At 46.2% G+C, this 14,046-nt stretch overlaps 1 protein-coding gene and 1 non-coding gene across 31 annotated transcripts in view; both read left to right on the forward strand.

Moving 5' to 3' along the window:
• The window catches only part of SEC31A (SEC31 homolog A, COPII coat complex component), an 81,701-nt gene extending 77,582 nt beyond the window's left edge, over positions 1-4,119 (forward strand). For all 30 annotated transcript variants that reach the window (XM_059147692.1, XM_059147949.1, XM_059148125.1 and 27 more), the window contains 2 exons: positions 1,936-2,007; positions 3,302-4,119. In XM_059147692.1, the coding sequence (XP_059003675.1) occupies positions 1,936-2,007; positions 3,302-3,481 (252 nt within the window). In that variant the 3' untranslated portion in view covers positions 3,482-4,119. The remainder of the gene's footprint in view (positions 1-1,935; positions 2,008-3,301) is intronic.
• Positions 251-357, forward strand: LOC131822963 (U6 spliceosomal RNA). Its single transcript, XR_009350420.1, has one exon. It is a non-coding gene; the product is annotated as a U6 spliceosomal RNA (small nuclear RNA).
• Positions 4,120-14,046: the final 9,927 nt, after the last annotated feature.

Below are 14,046 nucleotides of genomic sequence, written 5' to 3' on the forward strand. Positions count from 1 at the left end.
GATTTCGTCTCCAGTCGTGATCTTGGGATCGTGAGTTTGAGCCCCACGTCAGGCTCTGTGCTCAGAGCAGAGTCTGCTTTGAGATTCCTCTCCCTGTGCCCCTCCCCCACTCCCATGCTCTCTGTCTCTCAAATAAATAAATCTTTTTAAAAAGCCATTCACCAAAAAACAAACAAAAAAATTATCCACCACAGTCAAGTGGGATTTATCCCCAGGTTGCGAGGCTGGCTCAGTGTTCATAGGTCAGCCCTTGCTCACTTCAGCAGCACATACACTAAGGTCGGACCAATACAGAGAAGATCAGCAGGGACCCTGAACAAGGATGGCACACACATCTGTGAATTTGCATCTGACCAAATACAAAATCCAATCCTGATAAAACCCTTAACAAAGTAGGTTTAGAGGGAACATGAAACACACCTCAACACAGTAAAGGCCTTATATGAAAACCTTCAGCCCACGTAATCCCAGTGGGCGAAAATCCAGAGCTCTTCCTTTCTCCTCCTCTGACACATTGGCATTCCTTCTTCCAGCATACCAGGAGCAGGTCAGCATCGACAGCTTCGTACTTGCTGCTCCTTCTGCTGGGGATCTTCCCCCACGTGACCACGTTACTCAGGCCGCACGTGCTCCAGGCTTCTCGGACGTTCCAGGAGCCATCTGGCCTTTCTTTACCACCTCGAAGTCCCAGCACTTCTAGCCCCTCACTCTGTTAACTCTTGCTTCCTGGCATCCATCACCACCTCATCTGCAGCACACTGCTATCTAGTATCTTTTTCCCACCAAGAGTATTCGAGGTCCCTGAGACATAAGCGTGGCACACAGTAGACCCTCGGTAAATATTGAAGAACAGTGTCCGTTCTGAGGCTGTCGCATAATGTACATCATTAGGTTAATCACGTTGTAATTGAAACCTTTAATTTTATTTTTATTTTTATTTTTTTTATTATTTTTTTTTTTTAAAGATTTTATTTATTTATTTGAGAGAGAAACAGTGAGAGAGAGCATGAGCGAGGAGAAGGTCAGAGAGCGAAGCAGACTCCCCATGGAGCTGGGAGCCTGATGCGGGACTCGATCCCGGGACTCCGGGATCATGACCTGAGCCGAAGGCAGTCGTCCAACCAACTGAGCCACCCAGGCGTCCCTAATTTTAGTTTTAGAACGGTTTTCTCTCCAGTACGAGGAGTAGGAGGTGGAAGGGCTCCTTGATTTAAAAACTCATTTTACAATATCCCTCTTAGTAATTTAAGCCACAGAACGTAATTTTCTTTTTTTCTTTTTTCCTCCCTTGGTGTTTTAAAAGCTCAGAAAGAGGGCGCTTGTGACTTAGTCTGTTAAGTGTCCAGCTCGATCTCAGCTCAGGTCTTGGTCTCAGAGTCACGAGTTCAAGCCCCACTTTGGACTGAGCATGGAGCCTACTTAAAAAAAGAAAAAAGGAAGAAAAACTCAGGAAGAAGCAAAATTAAATAACCATAGGTGACTAAGTATGTAAGTGATTGGAAAGGTTAAAATAAGATTCTAGTTCACCTTTGTGCTTGCTGCCAGCACCCATAATTCACAGTAGCTGTCCTTAGATCTCTTCTGCAACACAGTGGCCCACAGCTGCCTCCAGACGGCCCTCCGTGTTGCTCGTGGCTAGTGCGGTGACACGTGCACACAACTTGTCCTCTGAGCAGATGGTCCACGGTCCAGGCACTGCTCCCGTTTGTGCTCCGGAAGGCAGCCCCATATCCTCCTACCCTGCCCCAAGAATGGGTCACTGAACTCTGTCTTGACGGTCTGTTCAAGTTTCTGAGTCATAGCTGCCTCCGTTTCTTTATAACATGAAGCCGGTCAGCATCAGGAGTGTAAGGGTTAGTGAAATGAGACAGGGCAGGGTCTTTGGATAAAAGTTAAATATTCAAATATAACACATCTGTTTTTCTTCTCCTGCAGCAAACCAAGAGGAAGCTAGATGATGCCAGCAAACGCTTGGAGTTTCTGTATGATAAACTTAGGGAACAGACAGTAAGTTTGTGGGGAAAAAGGATTCATGATAATCATTTAGCCCTAGTTGCTAGTAAATAAACCTGTCATCAGCATTTGTGTGGAGTGTACTTGGGACCAAGATTGTGAGGACAGTGGTGGAATGGGCTTTCTCTAACTGAATCATAAATGTCATTTAACTTTGGGGATGAAAGAACAGGAGAAGGGGTGTGTGTGTGTGTGTGTGTGTGTGTGAGAGAGAGAGAGATAGGAGTGCAATTTTAACTCTTCTTGTAACAGAGTAGAAATGTAATCTGGCTTGTATTGGCCCTAAGGTAACTGGCCTTCTGTTCATTTTATATGTGGCTATATTTTTTGCATCTCAACATTCCTCTGCTCCATCTCTCACATCAGTCCCATCAGATAAAAATAACCATTCCGGGGGCGCCCAGATAGCTCAGTGGGTTAAGCCTCTGCTTTTAACTTGGGTCATGATCCTGGCATCCTGGGATCAAGCCCTGAATCGGGCTCTTTGCTCAGCGGGGAGCCTGCTTCCCCTCTCTCTCTCTGCCTACTTGTGATCTCTGTCAAGTAAATAAATAAAATCTTTAAAAAAAAAAAATAATAACAATAACCATTCCTGTCATGCGAGCCAGACCAGAGAAAGTTGATGTAACAGTGGACAAGCTGTGGTCCCTGGGCTGATCCAAAATAAATTCTTCCCTCAAAAGTATGGGCATATAATCCAAGTAATGACATGGGGAAACTACAGATACTGTGGTTTTAAGAGATGGTAAGATTCCAAGAGCAGTTAAGAATTGAAGAGCTGAGTACATGATGACGCCTGTTGCCCTACGAATGCAGGTAGACCACAGGGTTGAGACCACTGCTGCAGACGTGGTTTTAGACTGCTTTGGGTCCTTACTTAGAGATAGCATGATTAAGAACCAAATTCCAAAAAAACCCTTTAAGTTCCTTCATATGAATGGGAAAAGTTTTAAAAGGCATGAGCCTGTATCTAAAGAATTTGAAGAATTAACACTCTTAAGTGGAGAAAGACGTTAGCATTTCCGCTAGGGGAAGAGAGCTTCTAGAAAGAGAGTTAACTGACTCATACATGTTCATAATTTGTAATAATTTCCTTACATACGCCATCTTGTCATGGTTCTGCTTTATAACTTCAAGAGTTGCTTGATCCAAAAAACTGTTTCTAGAAAAGCTATATGATTTATTTGCTTTTTTAATAATATTTGTTTCAGTCTCCTTTTAAATATCAGGGTTTATGGGAGCGTCTTTCTTAATTTAATTCTTTCTCCTGATTCTGCCTTTGTTTCAGCTTTCACCCACGATCATCAGTGGTTTACACAACATTGCAAGGAGCATCGAATCGCGCAACTACTCAGAAGGCCTGACCATCCACACCCACATAGTCAGCACCAGCAACTTCAGCGAGACCTCGGCTTTCATGCCGGTTCTCAAAGTCGTCCTCACCCAGGCCAATAAGCTGGGTGTCTAAAAGGACGTCTTCACTCCCAGCCCATATTGCCATTTTTCCAAAGAAACATATTTTAAAAATGTCAAGGTATGGACCAGTCTTCATTCGCATGTTTCCATAGCAGCCAGCCAGGAGCAGATGTACTCACCTTAGAACTGCCCAAAACCCAGGTGCTTTCTTTTGTTTGAATCTTTTACTGCCCATGATGATTTTCCTGTTCTGCAGATAGTGTATTTCCTGGATTACACATGGTGTGTTTTCCTGAAGTATTCCGATTAAATGTGGTTTTTAGAACCTCAGTATACTTTTTGGGAAAGGAGCACCTGGTTATGCATAAAGCAGAGCTAAAACTAATTTTCTTTCATGTCCTCCCTGCTTCCTCTTTGTCAATCAGATTAAAGTGTGTAATCCTATTTTATGGGTATGTAGTCTTTTTTTTTAAACAGCTGCTCACAGTTTAGTTTAATCCCTATTTTTGTATCTTTGGCTTCACTCAAGTTCTGAACAAATAACCAAATCTAGAGGTTCCTACCTAGATCTTAGCAAAGATTAATGAAGAGTGGGATCACTAGCTTTAAATACCTACTGGGAAAACGAGCATTTTTGTTCTGTGTAATGCATTGGACTTTTTTGTATTAGTAAATGTTTCCGATACTCTGTTTGAGTTTTAAGATTAAATTATCTCCATTTTACATTTAGAAATTTGTTTGTCCACTTTTAAAAGTCACCCAGAGCTCTGAAGTGTAAACTTAGGAGGAAAATTTTAATTTCTGTCAACCTCCTGAATCAAAGGCAGACATTTTTCAGCCAGTTTTTCTGTCAAGTGATTTTATTATAGTTTGTCTTAAGAACAAGCAGCGTGGCAGAAGCACCCGGGTGGCTCAGTCGGTTAAGCGTCTGCCTTCGGCTCAGGTCATGATCCCAGGGTTCTGGGATCAAATCCTACATCAGGCTCTCTGCTCAGCGGGATGCTGGCTTCTTCCCCTTACACTCCCCCTGCTTGTGTTCTCTCTCTTGCCGTCTTTCTCTCTGTGAAATAAATATAATCTTTAGGGGAAAAAAATAGTGTGGTAAACAAATGATGATGGTCGCCAGAGAATCTTGAGAATCAGACACTAGAAGTCTTCACCGGTGCATTATAGAAGTTGACGTAAGTAGGCTGGGCAGCTAGAAGGTAAACATCGTAACTACCGTGGAGCTGCTTGCCTGGGAGTTAGACTGGTTCCAGTAAGAGCGGTGAGTGAGGAAGAGCAGTTCGTAGCTCGTCAGGCTTTATGACCCGCTGAGTTAAACAGTTTGCGAGAACCTCTCGTTTCCTTTTGCGGAGGGTTGCCTGTTTGCCAAATAAAAACCCTCTTTAAAATGAGTCATTCTGTGTTTAGTTCTGAATCGTTTTATAACTAGAGGAGGGCCATGATAGCACGTGTGAACGGTAGACCCCAGGACGAGCGTGCTCTCCCAGCCCCCGCCTTAAGTCCCCGGGGCTGCAGGCACCCGAGTCACTTCTGCGACTCACTGAAATGAGTGGCTGCTGTGTGCCGGGCGCCGGGACCGGACTCTGAGCGGTGGGGTCAGCCCCAGGCCCCATGCGGACCGCAGGTTGGCTGCTAGCAACTTTTTTCATCCCTTGCCCTCATAGTTAGGGTGTGTTTTATGTTTACCCTGATAGGATAATGGTATAATTGGCAAATTTTTATGAAAAAACAAATTTCCAAAAGATGACAAACAAGTAGGTGGCAGCAGAGCCCTGGTCAACCCGAAGGTTTTACGAGGATGAGCGTAAAAACACACCGTCCCTGACGGCTGAGCCGCTGTGTTCTCTCCTTTTTCAACACAGCATTGAGATATTTCCCCCGCTGTGGAGACCTTCTCCCGTGTGGCTTATAACCTTGGAGAAGTTCCACATAAACGGGTAAGAGGAGCCGGAACCAACATGCTGTTTTGTCTCCGAAGTATGAAGATAAAGGGAGATTGTGGAAGAGCATAGTCTGTTTTCTTGAAAAGAGGAACAACTTTCAAAAAGTTTTCTTTTAATAAGAGTAGAGAAAAAAGGTCTTAATTTCATAAATGAGCCTGTTTTTAACATTTTCAACTCCAAAGACCTTGCCCTGTATACCTGCGCAGGTCGGGCACCTCTGTATGAAGGGATCTTGTGCGAAGTCCCTGGTCTGTTCAGGTTGGGGAAGTCCCAGCCGTACCCCTGCCACTATTTCATGCACCATGACGGGTCATTCTTCTGAATCCCCGATTTGCTCAGTTTTGCCCTTATGTTGGTGTTTTCTAATTCTTTCACCGACGTAATTTTAAAACCAGGAAAGGCGTGTGAGGGAACCTGGTAGGTGGGGCTGGCTGTGGGCCCGGAGGAGTGGCCTCTGGGAGATGCCGCTTCAGGTGGCACCTGCTCTTCCGGCCCTTCGTATTCTCAGGCCCCGTCTGAGGATCTTGCATGCAATCGGACACGCAGCCGCACATGTGGGTAGCGTGGCAGCAGGGGAAGCGGCACCGCCCTCCACCCGTGACTTGGCAGCCCAGTTCAGAAAACTCCGTGTGCCCTGGGGGGCAGAAAGAGCAGAGCTCCTGGCAACCAGATGTGCTCCGATGAACACCTGATGAACACCTGCCTGACAGGTAGAGAAGGGGAGGTGACCGGCTAAGACTTTCCTGATAACCATTTGTCTCCTGAGCCGAACTTGGGTTCGCCTGAGTGACCACAAGGCCGCCTGTCGCCTCTCGCGCTGCGGTGGTGACGTCATTTGGAAGAGTCTCTTGAAGGTTCTGCGAGCGGTGTACGCACGTCTGTGTCCCCACACGCGTAAGGATGCGTGTGTCCCTCCTTATTCCCCTGCTGTGGTGGCGGCGTTCCCAGGCAGTGCCCCTGCGGGTCTCTGGGTGTCCGTCACATGCTGAGCGTGTCCCCGGTGGCCTCTCGAATGACTGCCTCAGAGACACAACTGTTTATGCACAGAAAGTCTGAACTGTTGGGTCTGACCGATGAATATGGCAAATCTCTCAACCAAGATAGGTGACAAGAAGCCGCACTGGCTCTCACTGCTCCAGCCCCGGAGGCCGGGCCTACAGCGCGCACCCGAGCCTCGCGGGGGTCAGACTGTACGGTCCCTCCATTCCCAGCTGTTTGCGCTTCGGGCCCCGCGGGGAGAAGTGGATGTGTGGGTTTTAAAGTGATTGGTGTCGATCTTGGAAAAGGTAATGAAATCTAGCAAAAGAGAATAGACCTTTTTAAAAAAGATTTGTTTATTTATTTATTTATTTGAGAGCACAGGGGGGAGGGCCGGGGGGAGGGAGAGAGAATCTCCAGCCGACTGCCGTGCTGAGCGGGAGCCCCAAAAGGGGCCAGAGTCGAATCCCACAACCCTGAGATTATGATCTGAGCCAAACCAAGAGTGGGCACCCAACCGACGGAGCTCCCAGGCGCCCCGGAAATAGGCTTTGGTAGAACTGTGGTACGTGGCTTTTGCATTCTGGATTCATGTTTCCAGAGATCTGCTGAAGTATTCATTTAGCAAACAATGTTGGCGTCAGAAACAGCTGGAATGACTGTGCAGAGACCTCATTACTCGGTAATGTCCAAGATCTCTCATGCGGCGGTGCGCTCCCTTGAAGCTGAGTTCTGACGGTCCCCGGACCTAGAAGGCAGTCGTTCATCGGGCAGGCCTGTTCCTGCTTTTGCTGCTGTGTCTTACAATTCCCGGTCCTGTGGCCTTTCTAAACCACCTCTTGTGTATCAGTGGGTTCACGCGGTGCAAACGGGCAGAAGGAGGATGGCTTCAGAAGCCTTGTGAAACAGAGGAAACCTTTCTACCTCAAAAAAAGTAAGAGTTCGTTGGGATTTTGTCTGTATGAAGTAAATCCTAATGAACTTTGTATCTCAAACATCTACCATTATCTGGGTTACACCTTTAAAGGCATTTACACTTCCCAGCTCTAGAGAGTAGTGTTTTCACATTGTTATTGACAGTTTCTTTACCTCAGTAGGTATTTGTAAAGGACTTCATGTAATTCAGTAGGAAGACATCCTGTCCAAACGTGTGGGGGGTGTGTGTGTGTTTCCAGGTAGACGATATAAAATGAACCAGTAGGGAGCTTACCATAGGAATGGAATGGATTCAAATTTGATTAAAAGAGGAAAGCTCCTCTTTTTATTTTTATTTTTTTTGATAAGTAAACGGGTAATGAGTATAATATATAATTCAAGGGAGCCATGAAGGCATATTTGGTTAATGATGAGAAATCATTTCATCTTGCACTTTGTCCAGTAAAGGAACTCCCCCCACTGTAGGACTAGACTGTGGAATTAAATATCAAAACAGACTTCCATAGTAAAGAAGGAAAGCGGCATCTCCTAGCAGTAACTTCTTTCCTACTGGCTGTGTCTCCAAGTAACCCGTGACTTTCCTGACCCTTTTTGCCTGAAGGAGTCTTTGGGAGAGAACAAGTCAGTTTTAACAGGCAGAGATCAAGTCCACAAAGAGTTCTCTCCTGGGGCTTGCTGCTTGGACACCCTAAAGGGGTGTCCTTTCCTGGAGCTCGGTCCTTTGCTCCCCCCTCAGTCCTCCTATCAGCCCAGGGAGCTAAGCTCTTCATTCCAGCTACTGGGGGCAGCTGGGAAGCAGTAGAAGCCACGTTTGAACCCAGATCACAGCCTAATGAGCACGTTTCTTCCACAAAACCACATTGTTCCCAAAGTAACTACTGCTACAACAAAAATGCATTCTGCTCTCTGATTCCGTGCTTTTCCCTCCTATTAGTTTGCAGAGACCTGGCATTACCTGTTAACAAGGAATGTGGTTATGATAAATGGATAAACTTACTGGACATTGTGTATTGGCTTCTTTTGAGGCAGGTTCTCTTTACGTGCTGGGGAAGTTGGCCCCTGGCAGCCCAAAGCCTACCTCTCCTCTGCTTGTGTTCCATCAAGGGGAGAGGAAACCTCTCACAATACCCAGTTACGGTTCGCAACAAGAACTCCAGTTGTTTCCATGTGGGTCTCAGGCTCACCAGCTGAGTTCTGTGCCCAGAGGGACAGGAGGCCGGAATTGGCTGTGCCCTAGTGTGAACACAGTGATTTGAAGCCCCACCAGAACCCCCTGGATTAGTTCCACCAAGGGAACATGCAATTTGGAGAAGAGGGGTTAGAGAATAAGCCGAGACAACCCCTTACCTATACCGGAGGGGAAGCCCTTGGTGGGCACAGTAAACATTTTCATGGCACCAGTCTGAGAGTCAAGAAACAGTTTCAGTGTCTTCCCTGCCACTTCCTGTGAGCCAAATGCCGCTGCTTTCTGCCTCCATAGCCCTGTTTGTAAAATGAGGGGGTAGGGCTAGATGATTCCAGTTTCACTTCCAGCTCTGGAACTCTGTTACCCATCTACCTCTCCCACAGCATCTTTGTATATTAACTGCACCACCTCAGAAGGAATGGAAAACATTCGGGGAAGCACCGAAGCACCGAAGCTTTGAAGAAAGATGACAGAAGCACCTCGGGCCTATTTATATTTGGGTATATTTTATTCCTTCTGTAGAGTTGATTTCACTGCTAATCAGGAGAAAGAACAATGCAGCACTTCCCTTGGTTGGAAATAAGTAAGGAGGCATTTAAAAAATTGGTTTTCTAATTTGAGGACTTGGACTAAATACATTTGCTTGGCCTTGAGGTCTTTAAGTAGTGAATTCCTCGCTATAATGCTCTGTAGTTCCATTAAATAACCATTCTGCACACCTGTTCCCCACGCCAAGAAGAGGCCACGTTTGATCACATAGGATACTCAACAACGAGCTCGGGTTTTTCCTCTGGTGCTGCAAATCTGGGTCACCCCTTTGACATTCCTGAACTCTATTTACAAATGCCCCCTCCCTGCCTGAGAACAACAGGGGCCTTTGCCTTTTAAGAGGAGCCTGTGGTCACTGGTGCAGCAGGGAGAGAAAGAGGTCATTGAAACAGAAACAATCACGCAGCTAATGCTGAGAAGTAAGTTAAGAGCTTCTCTACGTTGATCTGACCTTGGAAATCAAAGTAAGGATCATAGAAGAAAATGGGGCGGGTGTTGGGCGGGGAGGAACTGGAGAGCTGCAAGACAGCAGGTGAAAAGCTCGTCAACACTGTCTTTCTTCTGGGGCAATAATAGGGTTGTTCACTTGCCTCAGAGAGCCGGGCTTTCGCAGCAGGGAGAGAGACAGTGGAGAGAAGTTCACTTTGGTTTGTGCATCTTGTTTTTAGCCAGATGTTGGTCGGGGGGATGTGGCGTAGATACTCAGGAATCTTAACGCAGCTGGGCCTCGAAAGCGGGCCAGTGACTCCTCCGCAGCGTTCGCTGAAGTCTGCGGCGCCCCTCCTTCCAGTATTTGATCGCCCCCCGGCTTCCTGACTGGACCTTCAGCTCCGAGAGCACAGCCGCACACTGTCCGTGGGGCTGAGCTTAACGGCTTGGCTTCCAGAAGGGGCTCGATGAATAGATACTGAACGGAAGAATGTCTTGTGATTCTAGAGGACTTGGAAAGCTGCAAAGGGCAACAGAAGAGACAGATTTGGGTCGGCCTCAGTGCTCAGCGCATGTTCAAGTTCATGCTCTTAACTAAGAATTAGGAAGTAAAGGCCCTCAGATGGCCTGGCCATCTCCCATACCTAGTGTCTTCCTGCCGAACTGTAGCCCTGTTAAGGCTGCTCCGGAAATCTGGGAAGTCTAAAGTAAAAAGGCTGGGGGATTTGTTGAAGGAAAACCCCTCACACCCATCACATCCAGAGCAAGAGAATCATCCATTTTATAGGAGCAGGTGCCCCCCTCTTCACTGCTATAAAATCTCAATGAGAAATTTTTCCAGTCCATTTAATCTAGAAAAGGGGAAGCCGACCCTTCTGTGACTAGAGCAAACTAAGAAGACTAATTTTCTTTCTCTTCCTTTTTTTCCCCCTAAGATTTTATTTATTTATTTGATAGAAAGCGAGGTCACAAGTAGGCAGAGAGAGAGGAAGGGAAGCAGGCTCCCTGCTGAGCAGAGAGCCCGAGGCGGGGCTCGATCCCAGGACTCTGGGATCATGACCTGAGCCCCCTGGGCGCCCCTCCTTTTTCTTTTTTTTAACTTGCTCTTGCTGCCTCAGTCCCAGTCTCCGAAACGATGACGAGAACGATAATGGCGATGGTGAGGGTTGACATTTATGGGCTCCTACACGCCAGACTCTGTGCTAATCCTTAGTTGCCACGAGAATGCTATAAAGTACGTATTATTATCCCTATTTTACAAAAATGCTCATAAGCACAGATTTAGTATCTCAATAAATGACACTGTCTTTCACTTGAGTCCTAAATCCAGAGAGCCAAAAGAACCCTGGTTTTTTCCTTCTCTTTCATGCTCAATTACGCGTGTGGTCCTACTGGTCCTTCGGTGCCAGTCTCCGTAGGGTTGCCTCTTCTCCGGGATCTGTGCCTGTGCCTTTCTTCAGATCCTCCCCATCACTTGAGCAGACTCTGAAAATAGTGCCCCCACTGGGCCTCTTGCCTTCAGTCTTTCCTCTCTCTACCACCAATCCAGTCATTTTCCACACTTTCTCCAGAGTGGCCTTTCTTAATGCAAATTTTATCAGATTGTTATGCTGCATAAGACCTTCCCAAGGCCTCTCCCCTGCCACATACTCTTCCCGCAAGACATTCCCGAGACCCGTCTACCTTGATGCATGCCCGCGGCATGACATTTCAGCTTTCTGTCCCACTGTCTCCCTGCTTGCACCCCCGACATTGCAGACATCTCTCTAGATGCCAAATGAAAAGGCTTTTGCTTGCCCTACTTTCTCTGCCGGGAATGTCCTCTGCCATGTTTGTCTAATAAACCACTCACCCTTCCAGACTGCTCTCTTCAATATGGCAGTCAGGAGACACACGTGGCTCTTAAGCACTTGACACATGGCTAACCCGAATTTTAAGACGTGTTTTGCTATAACTATAAACAACGGATGTGGATGTTGAAGGTACAGTGTGGGGAAAAAAGTGTAAAAGTCTTAATAACTTCATATTGATTACACAGTGAAAAGATAATATTTTGGGTAGACTGGGTTAAAGAAACTATTAAATTTATTTTTTCTACTTTTTTAATGTGGCTACTGGAAAACTATACGCGTGGCCTGAGTTTGTGGTGTGCGTGACATTTCCACCGGATAGCGCTCCTTGAAAATTCTCACTTGGCAAATTTAACCAAGGAGACAAAAGACCTGAACACTGAAAACTACAAAATGCTGCTGAGAAGAATTAAAGAAGACACATAGAGAGACACCCCATGTTTATGGATTAGAGATTTAAGATTATTAGGATGTCAATACTAACCCAAGTAATCTTCAGATATATTGCAATCCCTATCAAAATCCCAGTGCAATTTTTTGCAGAAAGGGAAAAATCTATCCTAAATTCATATGCAATCTCAACAGATCCCAAATGGCCAAAATAAAAAAGAACAAAGTTGGACGTCTTATACTTCTTGATTTCAAAATGTGTTACAACACTATAGTAAACGAAACAATGTGGCACTGGCATAGAGACAGACATATAGACCAGTGGAAGAGAACAGAGAATCTAGAAATAAATCCTCCAGTATATGGTCAAATGCTCTCCACTAAGGGTGCCAAGATCATTCAACAAAGAAAGAAGATTCTCTTCAACAAATGGTGTTTGGAAAACTGAATATCTACATGCAAAAGAATGAAGTTAAACCCTCATCTTACACTAGATACAAAAATTAACTCCAAATGGATCAAAGACCTAACTATCAGAACCTAAACTAAAAAAGTCTTTGAAAAAAACAGGGGGAAAGCTTCATGACATTGGATTTTACAGTGCTTTCTTAGATACGATACCAAGAGCTCAGGTAACAAAAGTAAAAATGGGTAAATTGGACTACATCAAAATGTAAAACTTCTAAGCATCAAATGACACAATCAGCAGTGAAAAGGCAAACTTTGGAATGGGAGGACGTATTTCCAAACCGTTTAATCTAATAAGGGGCTAATATCCAGAGTATATCAAGAACTCTTATAACCAAACAACAACAACAAAACCTCGATTAAAAAATGGGCAAGAGCGCCTGGGTGGCTCAGTGGGTTAAGCCTCTGCCTTCGGCTCAGGTCATGATCTCAGGGTCCTGGGATTGAGCCCTGCATCGGGCTCTCTGCTCAGCAGGGAGCCTGCTTCCCCCTCTCTCTTTGCCTGTCTCTCTGCCTACCTGTGATCTCTGTCTGTCAGATAAATAAACGAAATCTTTTTTAAAAAAATAAAAAGACCAACTTCTTAAAAAAAAAATCCTACTTAGCTATTACCCCTCCCCTTACACTGTTACTTCCTTTGTGCCTCCATTTTATCTTGTACGTATCACATTTTTGATAATGACTCGTTTGACAGGATAAGGCTAACTACCCCATTTGCCCCCATTAAGGAGTGAGAGGAACATTCATCCCATTCTGGGATGTTGACCAGAAGCTAAGAAAATATACTGAAGCCTTCTCTGAAGACCCTAGATGGGAAAAGGGACAGCAGCCTTGATGGCACAATATGCTCCCGGGACAGTCATTAGACAGTCCTTACCAGCAAGAGTGGATCTTACACATGCAGGGTATTCACTCTGAGATTGGATCTGGAAGAACCATGTCCTTCAATCTTCCTTTTGTAGGCAGGATCAGAAAGACCTAAACAGCGCTGCCCCTGACCCACGACACATACCAACATCCAAGTCTCCATACTAAGTCCAACTTGCTGACATGACCGGCCCGACCCAGTCGGACTCACTGGAGGGAAGAGAGGAAGAGGTTCTTTCAAGACAGATTCAAGACAGAGTGGCTTACCCTATAGATAATGCACCCGGGGGCAAGTAAAGAACTCTTTCGGTGCTTCTCCTGGACTCCGGGTATGTGTGCTTGATGTCTAACGGATTTTGTTTTTCTTCCGATCATGCACTGGACCTTCCTGCCCTTCCTCGGCCATCGCCAAGAGGTTGCATTTGTTTGGTCTGTCCTCCGTCCCAGATGAGGAGCTCCTTCAGGGCCGGGCCGAACCTTATTCATCCTTGTATCCCCAGGGTCCACTGGCCCTGGCACAGAGCAGGTGCTATGAATGGTTAGACTGAGTGTGGGGGGAATCATTACAATAACCCAGGGATTTTCGGCCAAGTCACTAGTGACCCCTGAAAGGACAGTCTGGATTACACACCCGTCGGCAGAACGCGGGTGGGTGGGTGTGGGAAGGAGGGGACTCATGTGGGGGAAAGTGGTTCATCAGAAAGCCCAGGTTGAGCGGCCGACGACACGGACACCCTCTAGTTTCCTGTTCTGTTTGTCACAATGTCATTATTTGGTGCCAACAGTGCACAGCTGGTCACCAGGAAATGTCCTTCCGTTCCAGGATTTCAGCTCCATCTGAAGCGCCACCGCAACGGTGCCCCAGTGGCCCCGAGTCCAGAACAACACCTGCTCCCTTGTAAAGCGGACATCTCCGCGGGGCTGATCGGATGGCCTCGGGGTGACTGTCAGACGCTCGAGTTACGCCCTTTCCAGCCGTCAGTTCTTTGTAATCTGCGGCCCTTTCCCAGACTCC

The sequence above is a fragment of the Mustela lutreola genome, chromosome 1 (genome assembly GCF_030435805.1).
Source record: "Mustela lutreola isolate mMusLut2 chromosome 1, mMusLut2.pri, whole genome shotgun sequence".
NCBI classification, from domain to species: domain Eukaryota; kingdom Metazoa; phylum Chordata; class Mammalia; order Carnivora; family Mustelidae; genus Mustela; species Mustela lutreola.